The 26,172-nt window shown below is 35.7% G+C and overlaps 1 protein-coding gene across 4 annotated transcripts; it reads right to left on the bottom strand.

Annotated features, from left to right (window-relative positions):
* Positions 1–248: 248 nt before the first annotated feature.
* LOC132102891 (protein kinase C alpha type-like) lies at positions 249–25,996 on the bottom strand. 4 transcript variants are annotated; one of them, XM_059507599.1, is made up of 17 exons: positions 25,603–25,991; positions 24,261–24,624; positions 21,761–21,792; positions 20,011–20,093; positions 17,426–17,537; positions 16,457–16,585; positions 15,123–15,279; positions 14,824–15,025; positions 12,772–12,942; positions 9,177–9,350; positions 6,788–6,879; positions 6,380–6,442; positions 6,156–6,294; positions 3,586–3,666; positions 3,376–3,483; positions 3,039–3,179; positions 249–2,199 (listed from the first exon to the last, which is right to left on the bottom strand). In XM_059507599.1, the coding sequence occupies exons 2-17, from the start codon at positions 24,488–24,490 to the stop codon at positions 2,038–2,040; spliced, it is 2,076 nt and encodes a 691-aa protein (XP_059363582.1). In that variant the 5' UTR covers positions 24,491–24,624; positions 25,603–25,991; the 3' UTR covers positions 249–2,037. The 4 variants fall into 4 exon arrangements, 2 of the variants coding, with proteins under 2 accessions (XP_059363582.1, XP_059363583.1); XM_059507600.1 differs by having other exon boundaries at positions 24,261–24,491; positions 25,730–25,991; XR_009423305.1 differs by lacking the exons at positions 249–2,199; positions 3,039–3,179 and adding an exon at positions 5,942–5,995 and having other exon boundaries at positions 3,427–3,483; positions 25,603–25,996.
* Between the last annotated feature and the right edge of the window lie 176 nt (positions 25,997–26,172).

Raw genomic sequence — 26,172 nt, 5'->3', positions numbered from 1 at the left:
CACAAAAAAGTACTCAGTTATCTGCATTTATTTTATTTTCACAATTTGAAAACACAAAACTACTACAAAACTACTCAATGCAAAATTATTATGCAATGATTCTATCTATCTATCTATCTATCTATCTATCTATCTATCTATCTATCTATCTATCTATCTATCTATCTATCTATCTATCTATCTATCTATCTATCTATCTATCTATCTATCTATCTTTTATGCACATTTAATCAAATTATCTTTGATACTGAGGTTGAATCATTTATTGTGATTGGAAACACATAGGGACATAGTATATACCATAATTACATCAATACATGGATTTTTCACTAATTAGAACATTCATAACAGTTGTTTATGTAATTCTAACTACAGAGCTTAGTTCCGACCTCAAAACAAGCACGGCTGCTCATCTGAAAGTTTGGCAGGTGTGCTGTATAGCTGGAACCAATCTGTAGAAACGTAGAGTGGACTTCAAGAAGCAGAACTGAAAACAGACTGATTTACAAAATATACAATTTACATAACCACAAGACCAGCAACATGACGATTGAAATTAAAGGCTGGGAAATGTCAACAATAATCAGGCAGTTATCAATTTTCTTATTAATTAATAAGTACGTTTCAATTATTTCCATTCCAAATTCACACATTTTTTTTCTTAACCTTCCCCACGTAATGAGTGAAATGTTCCCACCTTTCTGTTGGCAGTATTTTGTCATCAGTGCAACTTTCAAGTTATATTAGAATTATATTACAATCTGGGCACAGTGTGCTGACTTACTGTAGGTCATTCCAGGACAGGCATCATGATTTTCAATCTACAAGACAAGTGCATGATGATCTCTGAGACCTAACCATATTCATACAAAAAAAAAAAAAAAAAAAAACACTAAATGAATTCACCCCAAAATGTGAGATTTTGAAACCAAATTGACATTGTTTTGAGACCAAATTGGTAATATAATAAGAAATACTTTCATTTAATTAATCCTGTGCACTATAAACAAAATACCTGGTTGATAACATTTGGGAATGCTTTATCTTCAAAATAGAGGTTGCAAAACATGATGACATGCACATTTTTATTTTATGCTGATGTAAAAATGCTGATGAAGTGGTTTAAAATGTTCATAGAAAATGTCTATTATTGAAATAATATAATATAATACACTGCACATACTTTATATAGATATGTATATAAATATATGCGATAAATCATAAATATCTTAATTTGTGTTTTTCATAAAGTCATTTGTATTAATAACATGGATCCCAAAAACGTATTTCTGTAAAATACTAAAATGACACAAACATGTATAGATTGTATATTCTGGATTGAATTCTGACACATCTACAGAGATATACAGTATGCACTAACATTCATGTCACAAACAAATAGTTTATATGCTTAAGCATTAATCTCTTTTTTTTTTTTTTTTTTGCATCTAGCCATCACATGTGTGACTCCTAAATTATAATACAGAGTTTCTATACCAGTTAAATGAAAGGATTACCAGTGTTTGCTCACCTCTCTGCACTTATTTAGTTACCGAAACCAAACAGGATCTTACACAAAGACAAAGCAGAACCACATTAGCTTGATGTGAGATTAAAAAATCAATCTACTTCAAGTGAACTTTAAAACATGGGGGAAATCATGTTCATGATGGTTTCTATGGTGTACTCAGTTATAATTAGGTCATGGCAACTACTAGCATCCAAAGGGATATCCAATAAGATCCTATTGTCCAATGAGATAATGGCATGAATGCCTGATCCCTAAATAATGCAGGCTGATACTCTCAAAGTGGACTGGCTAAATATTATTAATGCTTAGTTGTTTTACCGTTAAGATGATTAAAATCAATGTGGTATCATTTTAGAATGTGATGGCTGGTCTAATTAAGACTATTGCATGCAAGCTGAAGACAAATTACACAATCCTTTTTTTTTTTTTTTGGTCACTGTAGTTTAAATCGTGAACAGGAGCAGAAAAAGTCAAAAGATGGTTGGTGTGGATAGATCAAGGTTTTCTCAGACAGCTGTGAGGGGTGAGGGGGGAAATTCGGGGTTAATGTAGGTGAAGCCTTGGAATTCCTCTTGACTTATGGCGGCAAGAACATCCGGGTCAGAAGGTGTGAGGACAGAGGGGGCCGATGTGAAAAAATTATCAAAGTTCTCTCCTTTTCTGCCTCCCTGTGGGAATGTCAAAAAGAATCCATTGGGTTAAGTTTATTTCTATTAAATTTCAAGGAAATTATGTGAATGCTATTGACATTAGTTCAGCGCTGTGAACTTAGAGCACCTCTGCTTACTGTATTTGCTATGCTTACATACATTGACAGAGCATAATATCCGCATAGATTAGCATGCATAATATCTGCAAAGAGCTACAGACAATAAAGGCCAGGGTTAGCGCTTACAAGACAAAATAACACCAGTAAATGTGCATGCACACATGCACAGATGCACACTGAAAATAATAAGGAGGAGCAGGCAGAGTGCATCAAAACCTTCCATTTACATGGTTACGGTTTTAAATTAACAAAACAAAGACACACACATACACACACTGGGCAACATTTATCTTCCTAAGAAAATGAGGACAATAACAAAACTTCTATTGGTTCTATTTAAAGCTAATTACAATTAATAGATAAAAAAAAAATAAAGTTAATTTAGTGTAAAATGTACACAATATTTTTTTTTATCTATCAATCGATCCTTCCATCCATATATTTATTTGTCAATTAATGACTGACTGAATGAATCCTTTATTTATTTATTATTTAATACACATTTTTTGCTATCATGGTGGGGAGTTTGCATTTAATTTAATGTTTCTATTCAGCTAATTATTTTTTATATTCTCTACCCTTAAGCTTAAACCATAAGCTTTTTGTATTTTTATATTGTTGTGAGACATTACTGAGCATGTTTAATAATTCAGACATTTTACTATCATTGTGGGGCATTTCATGGGGGTGAAGCCTGACCCACACACAGAGACAGGTGAGGTGATAGGTGATACTGACACTTCTGGGTTTGAAGGGAGGTTGTATCTCCAGTCTCTCCAGCCGGTCCCAGTCTATCCAGCGGAAAAATGGATGCTCCCGCAGCTCTCTCTCTGCATCCTCTCCTCCACCCAAACGCTTGGCAGGGTTCTTAGTGAGGAGCTGGGAGAGAAACAGATGGAGAACGAGAGTAAGAAAAACAGAAAGGATGGAAATACACTTGTATGCTAATTTAAGTACATTTTTTGGAGGTTATGTTAGTATTAAAGATGGAATAGATTGCACTGTGCATGCACTGTGAGCATGCACAGTGAGAAGTATGTAAGCAGCAGAGATGAAAGAACAGGAAGTAGATTACCCCTTTGCAGATGGCCACAGCCTCCCGAGAGAGACTCTTAGGATATGAAACGCTCTGTTCCATGATGGACTGAAACAGCTCCTCCTCATCTATGCCATCAAAAGGAGGCTGATGAAAAGAGAGAGACAGAGGGAGAGGGTGCCGGGAATGAAGATCTAGTGAGAAAAGGACAAAATTAAAGGTTCAGGGAAGCAGAGGATGAAAAATAACCTGCCCAGCCAGCATCTCATAGAGGAGGACTCCATATGACCACCAGTCCACTGCTTTACCATACGACTGATACGCCACAATCTGAAAACAACACAGATCTGTTATAACGTTTTTTAGTGTGGATTTCCCAAAATGTTAACTGAGAATGCCTTTTGAATTCTAACTAAATTCTTTAATTTGTATAGAGGTAGCAAACAGTATGTAGAATTATAGTTTGGATTTAAGGTAAAATTGTTTATTTAAAGTAAAATGAAATTATATTTAATGTAACTACATTTAGTATGAATATATGGGATGACGTAAAAATTTTATACAATTTTATTTATATCCTTATTCCATTTGCATTTATAAATATATCATTTATAAAATATGTATATCATTAAAAAGCTATTTATTGAATATAATGAAATACCTACACTATTGTTTAAAAGTGTGGGGTCAAATGTGGGGAGGTAAAAAAAAATAAAAAATTCAGCAAGGAAGCATGTTACCAAAGATTTCCCTTTCAAATAAATGCATCAAAGAATCAAAAAAAAAAAAAAAAAGAAATCTATTAAGCAGCGCAACTTCAATGATAATTGTAACGTTTCTTGAGCACCAAATCATCATATTAGAATGTTTTCTTTCTGAAGGATCATGTGACACTGAAGACTGGAGCAATGACTGCTGAAAATTCTGATTTTACTCCACACAAATCAATTATTAGGAATAAATTACATTTTTAAACATTTTAAAGTAAATATTTCAAAATAGCCTTTATGAGCATTAGAGATCTTTAAAAAACATTCAAGAAAACTTAGCGAGCTCAAACTATTAAATAGTAGCATACTAGTTATATAGAATCAATTAATACACGTTATATAATATATATTTTTAAAAAGACAGAGCAAATCAACATGAAGCAAGTTGGAAACTTTAAAGGTCCCGTTCTTCGTGATCCCATGTTTTAAACTTTAGTTAGTGTGTAATGTTGTTGTTAGAGTATAAACGAATGCCCCTTTTGGACTACATCCCTCTAGTTCCTGCAGTAATGACGTCACTAAAACAGTTTTTTGACTAACCTCCGCCCACATGAATACACAAAAAAGGGGGCGTGGTATTGTTGTGCTCCGACGGAGAAGAGGAAGAGTTGCGTTTGTGTTTGTCGCCATGTCGTCGAAACGCTGTTATTTTCATCTCGGAGTCCAATCACCTTTGCTTGGGCTTCCCAGGGACACTGTTCTTGGAGATTAATGGTTACAATTTGTTTAACTCGGTTCCCGAAAATTATAATCCACATGTAAAACTATGTGCAGCACATTTTGCTGAGGACAGCTTCCTCAATCTCAATCAGTTTAATGCCGGATTCGCACAAAGATTATTCCTGAAAGATGGAGCAGTTTCCTCTTTGTCTGGAGAAAGCCTTGTTTATGGACCACAACCGGTAAGTGTATTTTATTATTTAAGTTGGTGCGTTTAACAGTTTCTGTAACTTATTACACAAAGGGCAACGCTGTTTAGCTTTCTTAACTAGATGGTAGGGCTGTGCAAAAAAATCGAATGCGATTTTCATGCGCATCTCGTCAGTAAAAACACTCCTGTGATTATAAGTACATCTCCAGCACGTGCGTTCAGATCAGGATTGCCAGGTTTTCAAAACAAATCCTGCCCACTTGCTTCTCAAAACTAGTCCAAAACAAGCCAAATCGCGTTTCCAGGAGGGCAGCGTGCACTAAGCTGCTGTCGAATCACAACACAGGAACCGCTAGCACAATCAGAACTCGTTACGTATTTCTGAAGGAGGGACTTTATAGAACAAGGAAGTCATCAGCCCGTTTTTATGACAGTGAAAACAGCGGTATACAGATAGGTGAATTGTGTGAAAAATACTGTTTTTTTTACACGCGAAACACGAACACATGTTATATTGCACACTGTAAACACAATCAAAGCTTCAAAAAAGCACGAAAAACGGGACCTTTAAGTGATTCTCAAAATCATATAAATTAGAAATATTCCCATTACATAGCTAGATGGATGCTATTACAGTCCTTCACTGTGCAGATAAGCTCATGAAAATCATATTAAAGATAATTACACAATAAATATGCCAGTGTCTCTGTGTCAGCCATTAGTGTGTGTCACAGCGTGAGAAAGAGATTAATTTCCTTGCCTGCAGGGACACATATTGCATCTTTTCAAAATGACAGGGACACAAAGATCAATGACTTTTTTTTTTTTTTTTTTTTTACATAATGTGATCAATGTGAGCCAGTTTAACTGCTGGGATAATACAGTACTGATGCTAGACCCACATTCACATCGCCTTTCCATCCATCACACAGCAAAACACAAACATTGACGATTTAGCACATACATCACTCGAGCGGGATGTCCATCATGTCGCCGTGTGGTAAACACCGCAGTGAACCTAAATGAAATCACACAGAGACACGTAGATGCACATACACGCAGACATGTGCTAACTGCGCACATCCACTGAGTGTTCATGTAAACACAGAGCCAAGGTCATGGAGAAGAGAAGATGAATCAGACGGCAGGAGAAAGGATGGAGACAGAGTAAAGGAAACCTCAGGTGCGATGTAATCAGGTGTGCCACAGAAGGTCCGTGTGGTGTCCCCTTCCATCATGCCTTCTCTACACATCCCAAAGTCTGCTATCTTTATGTGTCCTTCACTGTCCAGCAGGACATTGTCCAGCTTTAGATCTCTGCAGACCAGAGAAAGCGAGAGAATATTAAGTGCCTGTAACATATGGTGTGGTTGTGACAGGAGACTGTCATCATGTCTTGTACCTGTATATGATGCCTTTGTTGTGCAGGAAGAACAGACCCACCGCGATCTCAGCAGCATAGAACCTGCCAACAAGAAAATCTCTCATTAAAAACACATTCTTCCACTGCAAGACAGGATGACACTAAACAGGTGTATTTAGAAACCGAAAAAAAAGAAGTACTTCAACAGTACAAAAAGTGAAAAAGCAAGTACGATTAAAGAAATTGTTGTGGATTATTGTGATGTTTTTATCAGCTGTTTGGACTCTGACGGCACCCATTCACTGCAAAGGATCAACTGGTGAGCAAGTGATGTAATAGTAAATTTCTCCAAATTTCTCAAAAAGGGTGAGTACATTATCAGCAGATGTTTATTTTTTTTTTTTCGGTGAACTAATCCTTTATGATTAAACGCTGTGCTGAACTCACGCGGCATGCGGTTCTTTAAACTTGCCAACGATTTGGATGTGAAACATAAGATCACCACCGTTCACGTACTCCATGACGTAATACAGACGATCCTACAACACAAAACTCATCATCAGTAATCAGCAGATATGCAATTTCATCATACTAATAGGAATCAAAAATGAATCATCCATCAGTTTGCTTGTTCTCATGTTGTGCAAGTAAATAATACAGCAAATGTCACAGCAGATTAGCAATCAGTCAAATTAAATGACAAAAGTTCATGAATAGAAATAAGATCTTGTGATCACATTATGGCTGAAAAATCTAATTTTTTACAGAAATTATACTTACATTAAAGCATTGGTAAAGAATCAAAATATATCAAAATACTTTGTTCTGAGGGATCGTTTGACACTGAGGACTGGAGTAATGATGAAAATCTAACTGTAATTTACACACCCTGTACAATGAATTGCGTGAACTCTGTGTTGTAAGATGAGACCAGCAAGTTTTATCTGTTGCTTCTGTATTTGTCACCAACAGCCAAGGCAAGATAACAGCCCACTTTATCTCCAGATGCATCTGACTACAGCATCTGGTGTCTGTAGGACTTGAACTTTTTCCACTGGGCAACTGATAGCTTTGACAGGAAACTCCATTTCTTGCACTTGATACAATGAGACATAGGCTACACAAAGAAATCATTACCAAACACAGTCACATAGAGTGTGTGTTACAAATTCAATCGACAGGGGAGAAAAAAATCAAGTGATTCAACAAGAGTAATTCAAACCTTCACAAACCATTAAAGCCAAACATAAACACACACACTCATATTTTTTTCCTCTTTCAGAGGGAAAGCTGCCAATGTATTTCATTAGGTTGATTGCCACTTTGCAATACGTGTCTACTGAAAGAGGTCAGACAATTAGCCTTATGAAAAGTCATTTTTCAAAGCAAAATGAGGCAACTGACATTCCAAAATGGCCCTTCAGATTCAATAGGTACAAAAATTATTATCATTTCAGAGTGAAATAGACAAAATGATCAACGAATAACCTTTTATTACATAGGCTGTTCCAGGTTTGGGACTTGACATGACAGCATTCCAAGAACATAATTATTACATTGTCAGAAGCTTCTGTTATTTTGTTCACCCATTGTTCATGTTGACATTTTATACACCATTAGTCAATATTGTAAAATCAATCTGTTCTTGTGATTTGTCTCCCTCCCAAGACTGCTTTGTTGAGGGCAAATTCATTTCATCTATCGGTCCCAATCTTAGCCACTGTAAACAACTATTTAATGAGGTAAGAGAAATATGTTTACAGAGATGCTTGCATTTTAACTATGATTAAACACCTTTACTCCATAGCTGATACAGTCATTAATCTGTAGGAAGCTCAAGAGCGGTGCAGTTTTTTTAAAAGAACATTTCTTTAGATATATGATGAAGAATCCAGGTTTTTTAGTAGCCTAATAAAAGCTTTTTTATTTTAAATGGAGTGGGTTAACTCATAGGGGTGGCCATTTTGAAATCATATGCCCAGGTGAATATTGTTCAGTTACATTGTTTAATAACTGTAATTACTAGATGGCAATCTTGATATGCTAGGCTGTTCTCAGACTCTGACTGTTTCACCCAAATCAAATGTATAATTTGAGTAATCAACAGACAAAGCCACTAGCTACATTAAACCCTATTGTAAGTCTTTTGCTCATTTTCATATAAATCTTGGATTAACAAGACAATAATAGTCAATTATAGGTATTATTAAACAGAAATAATACATGATAACTACTTTTAGTATTTACTACATTTTATTACATTAAACTGCCATCATTTGATAGATTCAGCATTACATTGCAACAGTCAAAAAGTCAGAGTTTACAAAATTTATTTGCAAGATTTATAAAGATATTTAACAATTTTTTATAATTCAGAATCTTGTAGTTATGGTAAATCCAACATGCTTTGCTTTGTCTTGGTAATCCTGTGTCCACAGACACTATCATCTGCAGAATGCCATCAGTACCTTAAAACTTTAGTGTGATGCTGCATCCATGTCACTAGGTGTCAGTGTACTATCAACCAGCACAACAAAAATGACAACATTCATATTTGAAAATAGCCAGTTTCTGCCCCAGGAGATCACATGTGGACATGTGCCCCCATAAAATGTAAGTACTCGTGTTCCAGCTATGCAAGAATGTCAAAAATGTGATTTAAAACTTGCCTTGAAGGTGAAGAGCAGATTTGTTCCATCACTAAGGGATGAAGCCCAATTATATTTCATGATTTACAAATATGCATATGCATATATTAACCTCGTCCCCAGGCTCTCGCTCTCTTTTAATCATTAACCATTAACACGCTCTCTCACACAGCGATGAACACACAGACCTCGGTTTGAAAGGCGCAGTAGAGGGAGGTCAGGAAGTGAGGTCGCCCCATGAGGCCCAGCACTCTTCTCTCCACCATGGCGCTCTCTGTGTCCTCATCCTGAAACAGCACATCCTTCTTCAACACCTTCACTGCAAACAAGCGCTCGCTGCCCCTCTCCTCTGCAAGCAGGACCTGCGGGATGATAAGGAAACCTTGCACTAACACTTCTTGAACATTAATCATTTAGAGTTGATCATCTTCTGCTGCATCTGCCTGCATCACACGCCTGCATCTGTGACTCAATTGGGCAAACACAAGCGAGAGCAGAAAACATCATTCAAAGTGAGTTTAACATGCACAAGGGAGCATTACTTATAATAATAAAAATATATATATATATATGAAAAAAGAACAGATATTCTTTCATTTCATTTACTTGTGTGATCCTGTTCCCTTAATGTCTTTTTTTCCCCCTGCTTTGTGTAATTTTATATCTCTGGGTCCCAGGTCTCTCTCCTCTGCTCTTCTCTTTAATCTCTTCCTTCGTTTCTATCCTTTCTCTAGCACGGTTCTATGCCCTGGAGGATGTGCTGTCCACTGAGTATAACCCTGGCCTCTTATATAACCAAATATCTTGTGAGGACACACACACACACAAAGTGTGCGCACATGTGTATGCTCACCAGATATACTCGTGCACACACACTACTTTAAAATGATTTTATACACTATACATGAGCACAACAACAAAGGCAACAAACATTCCCCCACACGCTCAAGCAAAGAGTGTAAAATGCACACACACACACTCATGTCATTCTTCCTCAGGGATCAAACAGCTCAGAGTCCTTTACTTGTGTGCTCTGCGCTGACACACGACAACAGCATTTCGATTCTGTTCAGCTCAGACAGAGGAACAGTGCTTTGTTTGACCAAAACAATGCATTCACACTGAAATATTCCAACACTCCCAGGGCTTCTCTTGACTCGCAATCACCAGCTGTTTTTTACAATTTCAGCTTTATTTATCACATAACCGGACTGGCCGAACACAGAAATGACTGTGTGCCTACATAGCTTCAGGTATTTTAAGGTGAATGAGGTCTGCATCTCACTGGGCCTTGAGTCAGAGCTTCTGCCTCCTAGAGGAAGTGAAGCAGAGCCACAGCTGCAAATTTTAGATAGGGAAATCAGCCCCCTCCTCTTGCAGCTGAGACCAAAGCTTTATCGTTTCCCCTTCTTCCTGAATTAGCAGCAGCAGGAACGAATGAGACAAGGGCCTAATTCAGTTCCAAGGACACTGTATCCTTTGCACTCCTTATTGCATCTACAGGGAACATGGAAGTAGACGTGTTTGTTGATGCCTGAGTGCAGTCTCATGTAGCCTGCCGTTCGGCATTAAAAATCTGATCTGTGTCCCAAACCAACCAACTTAGGCTGAAGCCCAAAGTATACTTTGATGAAATCTATTGTTGTTACGGTCTCCAGTAATTTGTGTTCCATCTCTGCCTTTTCTTTGTGAAACAACAATCTGGTCCAGTTTTGCCACCTTGTGGACAAAAATAAATAACCAGTATGTGAGCTGAGTAGTATGTCCAAATTCACAGTGTTCATAAAACAGTAGGCAAAAAAATACCTAAAACAAACATCATAACTGCAATCGAAGTCCAGGTCAATGTCAAAGTTTAAGTTCAAGTCCAAGTCCAAAGTTCAAGTACCCCAGCTCCCAACTGAACAGGATCTGATTTCAGATACACCAACGGTTTTTCAAAACTCCATTTGATTTGACACATGCACACTAAAAAGTTTTACTCTGGTCTAGTGTTTGTGTTATTTCTCACCAGAAGTTTAGCTCAATAAAAATGTCTTTGTACCCTTTGTTTCCTGTAGTCCCTGTTGAAAAAAACAGCATATGCTGTTTGGGTATGTTTTGAAGCATAGCTGCAGGTTTGAGCTGGTTTAAGATGGTCCTTTTATGGTAATGAACTGAATTAAGCTGGTCATGTGCTGGTCCTGAGCTAGTTGCTTTTGACCAGTTTAGGACCAGCACATGACCAGCTTAATTCAGTTCATGACCAGCAGCCATGTTTCAAAACATATCTAACCAGCATATGCTGTTTTAACTTGAAAGGGGTATAATATATATATATATATATATATATATATATATATATATATATATATATATATATATATATATATACAGTATATACTACAGACCAAAAGTTTGGAAACATTACTATTTTAAATTTTTTTAAAAGAAGTTTCTTCTGCTCATCAAGCCTGCATTTATTGGATCAAAAATACAGAAAAAAATGTAATATTGTGATATATTATTACAATTTAAAATAAGTGTTTTTAAATGTATTATACTTTAAATTATCATTTATTTCTGTGATGCAAAGCTGAATTTATAGGATCATTATCACATGATCCTTTAGAAATCATTCTAATATGATGATTCATTATCAAAATATTTTTTCAGAACATGTGATACTTTTTTAGGATACTTTGATGAATAAAAAGTAAAAAAAAAAAAAAAAAAGAAGCTATGTTTTTAAAATATAAATATTAATTAAATTATTAAATAATAACAATATACACTACTGGTCAGTAATTTGGGGTCAGTAATTTTTTTTCTTTCTTTTTAAAAATAAATAAAATCAATACTTTTATTCAGCAAGGATGTGTTAAATCAAATATATTAGACAGCAGAACTGTTTCCAACACTCATAATAAATCAGAATATTAGAATGATTTCTAAATGATCATGTGATAGACTCGATGTTACATGTGACACTGGAGGATGGAGTAATGATGCTGAAAATTCAGCTTTGCATCACAGGAATAAATTTTTTTTTTAAAGTATATTCAAATAGAAAACTATTATTTTAAGTAGTAATAATATTTCACAATATTACTGTTTTTTTCTGTATTATTGATCAAATAAATGCAGGCTTGATGAGCAGAAGAAACTTCTTTCAAAAACATTAAAAATAGTAATGTTTCCAAACTTTTGGTCTGTACTGTATATATATATATATATATATATATATATATATATATTTTTTTTTTTTTTTTTGTCACGGATGTATCTAAACTGTCAGACTCATTATTTTGTCCTTTAAAGTAATCACTGTATCAACTCATTGTATCAACTTGTAAATATAATTTGTTTACTGACAGACTAATTGAAAAAAAAGATGTTGTCTTTACTCCTGGAAGTTCAGCCAAACAGACTGAAACTTGTTGATTATAGTCAGCGCTTGCCATTTTGGTGTTCAATATGCGTCAGATGATCAGTGAACAGAGTGGGTGGACCGTGGGAGTGCTGTCTGAGTCTGAGTCTAGAGAGTCTCCTTTAAAGATTCCTGTTCCATTGACAACCAGGAGGAGAAATATAACCATTTATTACACATCCAGCAGGGTCCAAATGTCAGTGATTTGCATTTTGCATCACAGCGTTTCATTGTTTCTCATTTTTCTAAATCCTAAAACTTTATTTATTTCCAGGCTCAAATTTGATTCTGAATCCCACTTTTTCATTGCGGCCTTCTGGATCCCACTGTATGTGTATATGTATATGAAAAAAGGTTTATGTAATTTCAAGCACCTTGCCAAAACTCCCTTTGCCCAGAACCATGAGGAAGTTGAAATCATGCAGCCTGACTCGTCCGTTGCTCATATACAGTGCAGTGGGAGCTGGCGGGGTCACAGTAGGAACAGGCGTCGTCACAGTAACAGGAGCAGGAGGAACAGAGGGCATGAGAGCAGCATCTGGTACCTTCAGAAATTAGGAGAAAGATGGGATGAGTGAGAGAGAGAGAGAGAGAGAGAGAGAGAGAGAGAGAGAGAGAGAGAGAGAGAGAGAGAGAGAGAGAGAGCACAAGCATACTTTGTTTCAACAAAGAACTACACTGCCATCCTGTGGATGTGTTATGAAAGCGACACAATTAAGGTGCTCACTAAGGAAGACTTGAGAATGTAGTCAGAATAAGAGGACATTTGTAGATTTGGCTGTTTGTGTCAAAAAGAAGAATTTTAGCTTGATGTGTTTATCTGTGGACCTGAGATGGCCCTAGGCTTCTACAGCACTCTCTTGGCTGAATATTGCATGTTGACACTTTTATCTAAAGTGACTTACAGTACACCTATCACAGGGATAATCTCACCTGGAACAAAATAGAGTAAAGTGCTTTGCTCAAGGGCACAATGATGATGCTTTAGATAGTCTTGAAGATCTGAGCCAACAACGATTCTGTTTTTACCACAACTTATGGAAGGCAACCCAAAAGCTGCAGGCTGCACACCTTACAGTAGTGCTTATGCTAGGTAATAAAAAAAATAGCTAATATGGAGACAATACATCTCTATTTGTTAAAATTCCCAGAAGTTGCTATACAGATATTTTCTTTTAATTGTTAATTAAATTAAATTTTGTCATGTACCAATGAGTGATACAGATGATCAAAACTTGGATCTACTGTATTGTTGATTGGAGGGGGGGGGGGGGGGTATTTATAAAAAATACAGTAATGTTAATTGTAAATGTTAATTTACAAATATGCTGTTTATTATCAATTCACCTTAGTTAATAGTAAAATAATTATTGTTAATTTAAAAACATAAAATATAAAAAATGTATTAGTGTAATGTAGAAATTAATATTGATAAATAAATGCTGTATTCATTTATATTTCATTTTAGTAATAGCATTAACTTGTGTAAATGTACAAAATGTTTAAAAATGAGCTGTATAACTGGTCAGAACACAAATGTCACACACATCATGGTTTCCATATTTTATGGGGACATATTGGCGTAAAGGATTTTAAACTGTACAAACTGAATTTTCTATCCCCCTACCCTAACTCTAACCCTACCCCTAAACCTGCCCCTCACACAAAACTTTCTGCATTTTAAGATTTTCAAAAGATTTCTTGTGTGATTTATACACTTGTTTCCTTATTGGGACCAAAAAAATATCCCCACAAGGTCAAAATTTACTGGTATTACTATTTACTACATTTTATGGGGACATTCAGTCCATAATGTAGGGAATACTAGGACCACGTATGCACACACATACACACAGACACAGACACACACACACACACACACACACACACACACACACACACACACACACACACACACACACACACACACACACACACACACACACACACACACACACACACACATCTGGTTTACTATCCTTGTAGGGACTCTCCATATGCGTAATGGTTTTTATACTGTACAAACTGTATATTTGATCACCCTACACCAACTTTACACTTAAACCTAACCCTCACAGCAAACTTTCAACATTTTTCCATTCTCAAAAAAAATAATAATAATAAAAAAAAAAACTCATTCTGTATGATTTAAATGCTTGTTTCCCCATGGAGACCTCAGTTTAGGACCTGACAGTGACACGGGTCCCTATGAGTTGGCGTATATTCAGTTTTAAGACACAAGTGGGATAGAAAAACATGTTACCAAGAATGGTACCAAAAATTAAATAATCAGATGTTTAGTAAATTACTAAAAAAATTAGTAAATCTGGTCAGATGATAAATGTGACGAATAACAGAAAAAAGTCAACTGGAATTAGTATAATGAATTATAATAACGATAAAATGCAGATGATATGAGAGAGTACCTGCAGGTCTGCGTCAGGTACAGGGATGTTATAATACTCTCCCTCATCCTGGTTGAGTAGTTTGAACCAGCCGCTGACTGATCGTCGGAATATCTCACTGACGCCGAACGACAGAGCACCCATGAAGTCATTTCGTGAGGTCCGATCCCAGTCCCAGACCTCTACAGACAAACGCCTGTCCCACTGCCTCCCACGCACCGAACTACACACAGACAGGACTGAGAGACACACAGCAACACCCTGGCAACAACTTCTGCATCTTATGCGCATACAAACAAAGAAACAGGAATAAGACTCACAAGGTGAAGCTCTCGTTCCAGATAGGGTTGAGTGTAGAACGGATGGTTTTGGTTTTCTGTTTGCTCTGGCTCTTCGGATCAGGGATGAGTTTGAGCTTCACATAAGGGTCCGACAGGCCGTTAGGGTCCATGGGTATCAGGTTACGTGCTTCGTGCACTAAAACAAACATTACACATTGAGAACTCATTATATGTGTGTTCATACATAACCGTATTGAATTATAGTGCTGTGATGGTATGCTTTGTACAGTGAATCTGCTTTCTGCTGGATTATTAAATTGACCTGTCAGAAAGCCGGTTTCCTTTAAAAGAACAGTGCATTTTAAATGCTCACATTCTCTGTAGAGCATTAGTAGTCTTCTCACTAGTACTCATTAGGCTCTCAATGGTGGTGCTGATCTAAGAGCCACAGGCTTAGTTAAGTTGACACAGTGCAGCTAATGCATTGTAAAACAGCAGATTGTGTGTGTGTGTATAATTATCTTTTTCCTTTTCCTCATGTACTGATGATGCTATATGCACACATTTGCCTCTGCTGGAGGAAAACTGAGCTGTGCCATGTGGCACATGATGCATCTCCAGTGTGCTTCCTTAAATAGCAAATTCTCTCAGTGAGCAAAGGAGTAATTCTTCACTGGGGTATGAATAGGGGGATCTTAATAAACATTACTTAGCACTTTCCAATGATAGGATATAAAATAAGGGCAGATGTTTTATTTTCTATTCATTTTATAAGAGATTTGACCTTTTTTGCAATCCTTTTACCAAAACGTGGGGCATGAGTAAATTCCGTTTTAATCCTAGAGAGTTTACATTGTAATTTTTAACATAGTAATAAATATTAAATAAACCTTATAGAATAGATACATTTGAAGATTATATGATGTAGATTATATTAGGCTGTCACTGTTTATCTAGTTTAAAACCAAATTATAGATTATATTTGTTGATAAACTTAGCTTTGTATTTATATTAAAGAAAAAAATATATATAATTTTTTCTTACAATGACTTCAAAAACAGGGTGGAATGCTTGAGCTTGGCGAAAGCTATCAAAAGCTTAATTTGTGCAAAACAGAAATCTTTTCTTACTAAAAGTGTAATAAAAAAAAATGTTCCTACTAATTCTTCCCATAATGCTCTGGAAAGGGCTAAATTATACCTTCCGTTTTGGAAGGTGTGCATCCGTTTTGTAGCATTTAATAACAAGTAAAACATGTAAGCTTCCACAGAAAAGTCATGGGACATGCAGTGTAATGCTTTTATGAATGTGCTGCTTGAGAAGTCTAACAGTGTTCATTAGTTTTAAACTCATGAAGTTACAGTTATATTCACCTGTAACATATATGTCTTCTTTCTCTCCACGCACGGTCAGGCGAATCCGTCCTCTTTTCTCAGTGTGGTCATGTCCGCACAGGCTCGGGACGCTGCTCTCACAGCGCTTGTGTACATTCATGTCACAACCTCTCTCACACAGACACACACACACACACACACACACACACACACACACACACACACACACACACACACACACAAACAACACACAAATAAGAGAGGGAGAAAGAGTGAAAGAGAAAGAGAAAAAATTACATATAATGGACTTACAGTCTCCCGCTAGTCCAAAAACAATAATTAAATTTAACATTAACAGTGTTAACAGCCATTGCAGTACATTATACTTTACGAGACAACATGCTGAAACAGCAAGTGCTGTGAGTTTCCGTCCCCCTGCTTTATTATTTTTTAAAAGCGTATCATGTCATGCAAATTAGATTAGATGACATGGTTGTTATTAAATGGATTGAACCAGAGTTAAAGGGAATTAATTCAATCTAATATACAGTATGAGATATCTATTAAAAGCCTGAAAACCATCACTCTGCAGTTACATATAATTATATGAAATTATGTATCAATTCACTGAAAGTGAAAGTAATAATAATATTTAATGTAACTGAAATTGAATATTTAATATTAATAAATATTAAAAAATTACAGTTATTTATATATCCTTGCACAGCTGGTAGGATTACGTTGCAAATCCTAACATGCACCAAGAATTCAAGTAAATTAATAACCAAGTAACTGCTTAAAAACTTAAAGTTTAGCTAATGTGGTCTTAACAATAAAATAAAATAAAATAAAATAAGATAAAATAAAATAAAATAAAATAAAATAAAATAAAATAAAATAAAATAAAATAAAATAAAATAAAATAAAATAAAATAAAATAAAATAAAATAATATGTCAGCCTACAATCTAGATGAACTTCATTTGGACCTCTATATAAATGGACTCACTGGCACATTTCATGCCCTGATGTATGAGGCCGTAGAGCAGAGACCCACAGTGATCGCAGAAAGTGGGACTGGAATATGTATGTACTTTAAACTTGTGTTTGCTCTTGAGATCCTGGAGAGAGGGATAAAGAAAAATGTTGTACTCAGTTAATTATTTAATTGTTTATTGGAAAAAACACTTTGATGTGATTGTATTTAACACAGAGGGCCGCCATGTACACCCAGTTCAGTTCTTGGAAGTAGATTGGCCATGAAAGAAAGAAAAACAGATTCTAAATATGTGTCTGATAAGAAATCCTGTGATAGTGTTATTTGCTCTAGGACTATCTTTATGCATTGACACAGCAAGCATATGCACAAATAAACAGATATACTAATTTCCCTCTGGTTCTCTCTCTGGTCCAGAGGAAAGGCTTCATTTTGAAGTGACTTTTTCACTGGGAGCCAATTAGCTAGGGCTATTTTGAGCATGAATGGTGGATGAATATATGAGTTCAGCTCAGCTGTGAAAACTGAATCCTCCTAAATGCCTAAACCCTTTCCACCCCAGCATGGCTTCTCTCTCTCCTCCTCATTCTCACTCTCTGCATGCTGCCTGCTCCTTTTCTTCATCCTCTGACAATCTTCCTCTCCACTTCTCTTCCTCTCTGTCAGTCTGCCTGATCTGCTTTTCACACAGGCATCATTGTCTACCCTTCCGTACAGCCTAGTCGCTCATGCACAGCCGTACACAAGCACTCCTCCTTTACCTCATTTTACAACTTTTTTTTTGTTGCTTAAATCTCATAAAAAGTTTTAACTATGCTCCTGAAAGAGAGTGTGAAATAAAACTGTGGCTTTGTTAAAAACAAAACCTAGTATGTTGTCATGCCACCTACATAGGAAGCAGCCTTTTAAGACAGCATCTGTATAAGAAGTGGCTTATTTGGAATGCTTTACATGCCATGTGCCAACTTCACTTGCCCACTGATTTCAAACGAGGCTCACATAAGCATGTTGCTAAGCTAACGGTTTGATACTCTAATCATAAAATACATACACAAATATATTATTAAAAAATAAATTTTAAGTATGTTAAATTAAGTACATATTAAGTAGTGTTCCTGTAGCTCAATTGGTAGAGCACTGCGCTATCAGGTGCAAGGTTGTGGGTTCGATTCCCCGGGAACATATGATAGGTAAAAATTGATAGCCTGAATGCACTGTAAGTGGCTTTGGATAAAAGCGTCTGCTAAATGCATAAATTTAAGTATACTAAACTATTTTTTCAACACTTTTTTTTTTCAGCGAGCTTGTTAGAGTAAAAATTAGAGTAATTGAAAAGTTATTCTAATAATAAAATTATTTGAATAATAATATTATTATAGTATAATTTATAGTCATTTTTATATCCTTGCATGGCTAGCAGAATTAAATGTAAATGCTAACAACATGTATATACCCAAATAATTTTAAAAGTTTAGTTAATGTGATCTTAATAGTGAATAAATAATACATAATACATACATAATACATACAAACTGTACATAATACACATAACACATATGTACATAATACATACAAACACAGATATTGAGTCTGTGAGATCTGGAAATGTCTGAGATCATCTATTTTTAATTACACTGAAATATTTTTCTGAACATTTGAATTGTATTGAATGAAATATACAGTACGTTTATAATGGACATTTATCTCACTTCATCGTTATCCCAGTGTATTCTGGGAATGCCTTCCCCACAAAAGATGTGGAGATATAAAGAAAGTATATTTGGAGGCAGCAAAATTTAAGTTGTCTGCCTTTTGAAACAGCCAATTGGAAGCAGCCCATGATGCCTTTGATGAAACTAGGACTTGGAGCAATGGAAGTGTGTTACAATATAGCCCCTTCCTTGCTTCTCTTTTTCACACATATTCTCACACTCACTCTGCAATACCTGAGTGTGAGTAGCAGTGTAACACCATCATATCACATCGCCTGCACGTTTTATCGAAGTGTAGCAAGAATAAGAGAGAGCAAGAGAGAGTTAAAATTGATATTCTTTTCTTTAAAGCCTCCTCTTTTAAAGAAGGTATGCAAGAGAGAGCAATAAAAGGCTCGTCAGGAAAAAGAAAAGATGAGTGTGACAGTGAGACCTACTTCCATATTGACTTACTCAGCCAAAAAAATAAATGGCTTGCAGTGCAAAAATGTGAAAATGAAGAGGCAAGAGACAGTTGGGGTATGGATAATACAGTAGAATAAAAGATGAACTGCAGTGATCATAGCAGAACATCAAGCATGAAAAGAAGAGTTATATGCTGATCAAGCCAAAATAATGAAAGGAAAAAAAATAAATAAATAATGCTAAATGGCAAAAAGATGACCAGCTGTACAAATTACCTACTACTTACATACCTTGACAAATGCTACTTGTTTTCCCGAAATGTTGTTAACTAATAAATGACACTTAAGTGAGCATGCAGTTAACTTTTTTCTTTATTTAGTTTGCCCCTATAACTTACACATCTAAAAGGTGTGCGTTTGTTTTATTACTATACTGTATAAATGAACAGAGAACAACACACATAGTACATACAGTACATACCTCTGCTTTGGGACCAGTAATGGCTCCGGGACAAGTAAAAGTGACAAACTCATGGCAGCGTTTGTGCACCACAAAACTGCACACTAAAAGAAACACACACCATATCTTGTCAGTAAATCAAATATACCATATCCGAGCTGATGCTATCACATTGGTGCATGCTTCTTTTGGGTGTTAAATAATAACGTAAATACCAATTAACTGACTACCACAAACCATAGTAAATCACCCTGCATGATTCATTTAAACACTCTCCTCCCATAAATTTTGCTTCTGTAAGGGAAACTCTTACAAATGCATATGCAATCAGGTCAGATGCACAAATAAATGTTTCATCACTACTGTTTTAATGCGTATCCTGACAGTAGACTGCAGCAGACAGGGTTTGGAGCAAGCTGTTAGTAAATCTGGCCCTAAAAGGCCCTGTTAAAGTGATGCAATGGAAGTAATGTCATTACTTTTCTTCTGTATTGTGACATGGATCCAAGTGAAACAGATTATCAGAAAATAAATAAAGGGCAAGGACTTTGTTCAGTCCATTGGTTATTAATTGGATGGACGCATATCTAAATGTGAGCTTGCAGTTGATTATCAGAAAGAGGTGGACTTTAAGCAGACTAAATGATTATAATATTTAACAAAAAAATTATGAATAAATGTAAAACAAAAAATAAGCATATGCATGGATGATTCGTTTACAATAAGATCAATTACATGCTTGTAAAAATGGTGAACTGTCAACTCATGCTGACTTAAATGTTTGAACCCTTTTTTGTGGGGGGGCATTTTTGTGTTTATTAATACTGGACAAAAAGTGAGAGAGAGAGAGAGAGAGAGAGAGAGAGAGAGAGAGAGAGAGAGAGAGAGAGAGAGAAAGAGAGAGAGAGAGAGAGAGAGAGCGAGAGGGTTGGTGGGGGGTGGGTTGAGATCAGAAAGGACCACAAGCTGGGACTTGAAGTCGGGTCAAAAAAAGTCTTTGCTCAGATTTTGCTCAGATTTTGCTGCCTCAGCTTTAGCAAAACACTTTCAGATATTCACAGGGCTATAACCACTACAGACATCCAGTGGGACATATATTCCCCCAATATTCAGATCAAATTGATGGGTTTTTCAATGAAAGAGGCCTACACTTTAAGTTTGGCCTCGGGGTCATCGGATGCCCATTTTCCACAAGTCAATATGATTATTAAGGGTCTTAATGAAAAGCCTGCAAAAGAGTTTGGTTAAAATGACAGCTCACTCAGGGCGGGTCTACGGTAAGACGCCACTCCAGTCTGTGCTGAAACACTACTGTCAATCAAACTATTGTGGGAGGGGCCTGTCTGTGTGATGTCATAAAGACAGGCATCAGAGATCGGAACGATTTAAGAAAGGGGTAAAGATTTTAGCAAATTAAAAATAAAAAACAATGGGTGGATTTTTATCATTATAGGGTGGCTGTGTACACACACTCCCAACACACATTTCAGTTCAAACAACTTGTAAAAGTGTATGTAGCATCTGATGACCCCTTTAAATATCGAGTAAATATTTAGTTACATTCTTGGATCCTCATGCATGATAGCCCATAAAATAAAGGGTACATGAAAACAAAAGACATACTGCTGTGAATTAGATATAAAAAAAACTTTGACGAGAAGTCCCAGGCAGAATCTGAAGTTATTTTGTGTTTCCTGTACCTGTCTGTGGAATGTAAGTGTGAATTAAATAAATGTTTGTAAAATGTGTGTTATACATTCAAAATGATTACCTTGACACTGAAATCCTTGCTTTCCAATTCCCCTGTAAAACATAAATAACAACTCACATCATGCCATCTAATTATTTTGTGTGTAATTGCATAGATTTGTAAAAAAGAGGAGATCATAGAGAGCTGTAGTGTATGTGTATGAGCACAGAGGGCAAACAGAAGACATGAGCTGCTGTGCCCATGACAGATACGGTCATTTCAAAATATCCTCATCTGACGGGCAATTTAAGGGCTCTTCAGTTCACCATAATAGCAGGTTGCTCTGCTACTGATATCTTTGCTATGCAAAACACAACTTAGCATAAATCCCTCAAGTGCTAAAATAAAATACTTTGACACCCAACACTTGGGCATGATCTGCTCTTAAATGCATCTGAGACTATCTACGGCTCTTTATAAGCATCCTTCAGACCAGTTGAAAAGGTTTGAGAAGTGTGAGCCATCAACATCATCATATACTCAGAAATATAGGTTGAGACAGGACAAGGGCAATAGACAGAGAGAGGGAAAAGAGGATTCAAGTTAATAGGGTTCAGTAGTGATTTATCTACTGTAGGGTTAGCTTACAGTAGGTAAATTTAGCTGTAATCACAGTTATCTCAATGCCAAAAAAATAATAATAATAAAAAATACTATACTGATAATATATATATATATATATATATATATATATATATATATATATGTGTGTGTGTAATTTATTGAGCAGCAAATCAGCATGTTAGAATGATTTCTGAAGGATCAGAAATTATTATTGCTAGAGTATCTGAAATAGTAATAATATTTCATAATATTATTTATTTATTTATTTATTTATTTACTTTTTACAAAAAGACAAATAGTTATAATAATAATAATAATTTTAAACTCTCTAAATGTTTTGATGGTACTCTTACCACTTGCATTATAGTAGATTAATAGTAGCTCATGAAAATTATGAACCTAGAAATATACACAAATGTACTTCACAAGACTTTGGACATGCTGTACTGTATTCCAATAGACCTACCAATAAAACTTCGATGAACTCAAATGAAAGGACAGAGCGAGAAACAGATGCATCTATCAGAAGCTATCTGAGTAGTTCTAATGAACATGAGGTCTATAAACGGGCAATGCATGGGCCATATGGCCAGTCGCAGCTCTAAGCGTGTTCTGTGGAGCTTGTGGTTAAATGGCAGCTCAAACAGAGGGGACTGCATAATTTAGGAGGGCCTTCAGGGCATGAGTTTTATGAGGCATGGAGGAAACTGAGAACAAGCGTGGTCATGTAATGCACGTGTGGGACAGTGTTCTTCTGCACTCTCTGTGTATGTCATCGAAAGTGTACTCATAGTACTCATAGTAAAGTTAATAAAAATTAACTTCTTTACAAAGTTGACAACAGGATATGTTGAATTAAGCATATTACTTATTCTTAGCACATTGTTGTTGTTGTTTTTTTCAAGCACAAGCTTGATTAAGTTCTATTTCGGCTTAAGTTTATGTATGGTCTATTTGGAAATATGCTTTGTTGGAAGATAGCAATTTTTAAAATGACATTTTTGTACATACACCACCATCCAAGTTTGGGATCAGTAAGATAAATATAAATAAATATATATATATACATATACATACATATTTAAAGATATGAATAATTTTATTCAGCATTGATGAATCATTGAAGACATTTACATTGAATACTTCAAAAAATTTTTTTATATATATATATATATATATATATAAATATATATGAATATATATATATATATATATATATATATATATATATATATATATATATATATATATATATATATATATATATATATATCAAAGAATGTTGCAAAATGTATCCCATTTTCCACAAAAACACTTGATATAATGATAAGAGATGTTTCTTGAACTCCAAATCAGATTATTAGAATGATTTCTGAAGGATCATGTGACACTGGAGTAATAAACATCACAAGAATGAATTACATACATATTAAAAAGCATTACATAACAAAACATTACATTAGAAAATAGCTTTTTGAAATACAAATAATATTTAATAACATTACTGGTTTTACTGCATTTTTGATTTAGCAAATGTGGTCTGGGGGAGCATAAGAAAATCTATTCAAAAACATTTTCTAAATTCTTACTGACCCAAAACTTTTGAACAATAGTTTAGTACAAAAAAGATTTAAAAGAAAATAACTAAATAAATTATATAAAAAAACACATTTAAAATATTGTCTTTTAATACATAAATAATGATCTAGTGTTATGGCTGACTGTATTTGAAGAGATTATACGTAACAGTTCACTATGAACTACAAAGTACATTACGAGGCCAGTACAGCACTGAGAGGGAGTTATGATATGATTCATGAAATGGGCATTAAGATTTTAGGATTAAATCAATACACAAATGCAGTCCAGTGTAAAGGTTAAGGTAGAAGTATCGGTTTACAGCATAATAATGTTAGGAGTTATTGATGTGGCCAGCAGTGTTAAAGGTGTGAAGTACCAGATGAAGTCAGTGCAGTGGCTGCAGAAAGTAGGCTGCTTGAAGAATCGGGCTGTGAACTGATGGTCCTTCACTTCAATGACCCTCTTGTGCTTGAGAGCCCCCTTCCTCTGGAAGACTGGCAGCCTGGGGGGAAGAGAAAGAGGAGAGGGGAGCGGGGAGGAGGAGGGAGATGGGGAGGACAGGGCCAGGGGAGACAGAGATGGAGATGGAGAGACCGGGGTAGACATGCTACCAGTTGGGTTGGACAGAGCAAGACACAGAGAAGAAGACTGGGAGAAGGATGCAGGGTTTCTGCAAGCGAGGGGTTAAAGACCAACAAGAGGATTTATAAAAGGGGGAGAATAAACAAGAAGAGAAATGTCTGGAAAAACACAGATCAATGCATAAGAGGTCACATGGAATGTAAAGGAAGGAATTCAACAGGATGTGACGGCAGTTTAGTTTGTGATGTTGAAGAAACAAAAGGAAGAGATTCCCAAGAGGAGGAAAGGGAGGGTGAGAAACAGAGAGTGAAAAAGAGGTTAATACACACTCTAAGAGAAACTTCCACTGGGACTTCAAAATGCATAGCGATTAGTGTACCTTCTGTCCTACTTCAAGCACACACACACACACACACACACACACACCCTACATTCTCCATGTCAACCAGATTCCCACCACCTGCTCTTCCACACTTTCTGCAAGCTCATTGTCTCCCCACATTCTAATTGTATAAAATTTGTTAAATTAGTATTACAGTATCAGATATATATAAATATATTTGTGTGTGTGTGTGTGTGTGTGTGTGTGTGTGTATGTGCAATTGTGTATGTATTTTGTCATTTTAGTGTTCAGTAGTGAAATTCTAATTAAAATTACAAAAACAAAAAATGCTTTGAATTATAATTTAAATAAATATAATTATTATACAGTACTGGTGTTACATTAATGCTATCACTGAAACTATATATATATATATATATATATATATATATATATATATATATATACACACACAACCAAAAAGAAAAAAAGCAATGAATAAGATATACAACTGAATATCTGTTATATAAACTGACTGCTGTTTTTTTGGCTGATTTGAGGTCAGTCAGAAGTGGAGTGCTTTAGGATCGACCAGACTCACATTAATAAAAGAGAATGCATCAAGAAAAGCTGAAATGAATGATTACACACAGGAGACAACACTGAACAAATGATCGTCACAGTAATTAAAGGAGATCTACAGAGCAGGAGACTGAAGAAAGGAAACACAAAGAATTTAGGACATCCACCAGTGACACAGACTACATTTATGAAAGAAAGAAAAGAAAGAAAAGAAAGAAAGAAAGAAAGATACCTGTAAATGTGGCAGTATGGTTTCTCCTCTTCTTCTCACTTCTTCTCGAGGCTCTTGTTATTCTATGCAATCAAACCTTGGCTTATAAAAAAAGGAAAAGGAAAAAAAAAGAGAGAGACAAGCTCACCAAACAGAAGGTTTACAAGAGAGGAAACGCACCTGAAAAAAGAAATCAAAGCCCAAAAAGGAAATTAAGAATGAAGGGAAAGATGATACAGCAGCTTTCCAGGAAAGAAAGAAGAAGGAGGATTGTATGGCCGTATATTCCTTTATCCAATAGAGAGTATAGAGGGGGTGAGGAAAAGAGGCGAATTTCACTTTCCAAGATTGATTCTGTTTTTACCAACAGAAAGAGGGGATGAAGAGAAGTGAGACAGACAGAGGGGGGGGGGGGGGGGTAGATGAAGAGAAATAGGCAGCAATTCATTTTTGAAATCTGGGTTACCCCTCTCTAGAGAGTAAAAGAGAGACAGATGATGGGAGGGTGAGGAAAGAGGACAGAGAGAGAAAGAGAGGGAGATGTTGGCCAGCAGCTCGCTCCTCCTCGGTCAGCCTGTAGCTCATCCAGTG

This window comes from Carassius carassius, chromosome 24 (genome assembly GCF_963082965.1).
Source record: "Carassius carassius chromosome 24, fCarCar2.1, whole genome shotgun sequence".
In the NCBI taxonomy this organism is placed as follows: Eukaryota; Metazoa; Chordata; class Actinopteri; order Cypriniformes; family Cyprinidae; genus Carassius; species Carassius carassius.
The sequence above is the reverse complement of the archived record's forward strand: the minus strand, read 5'-3'. Positions and strand labels throughout refer to the sequence as shown.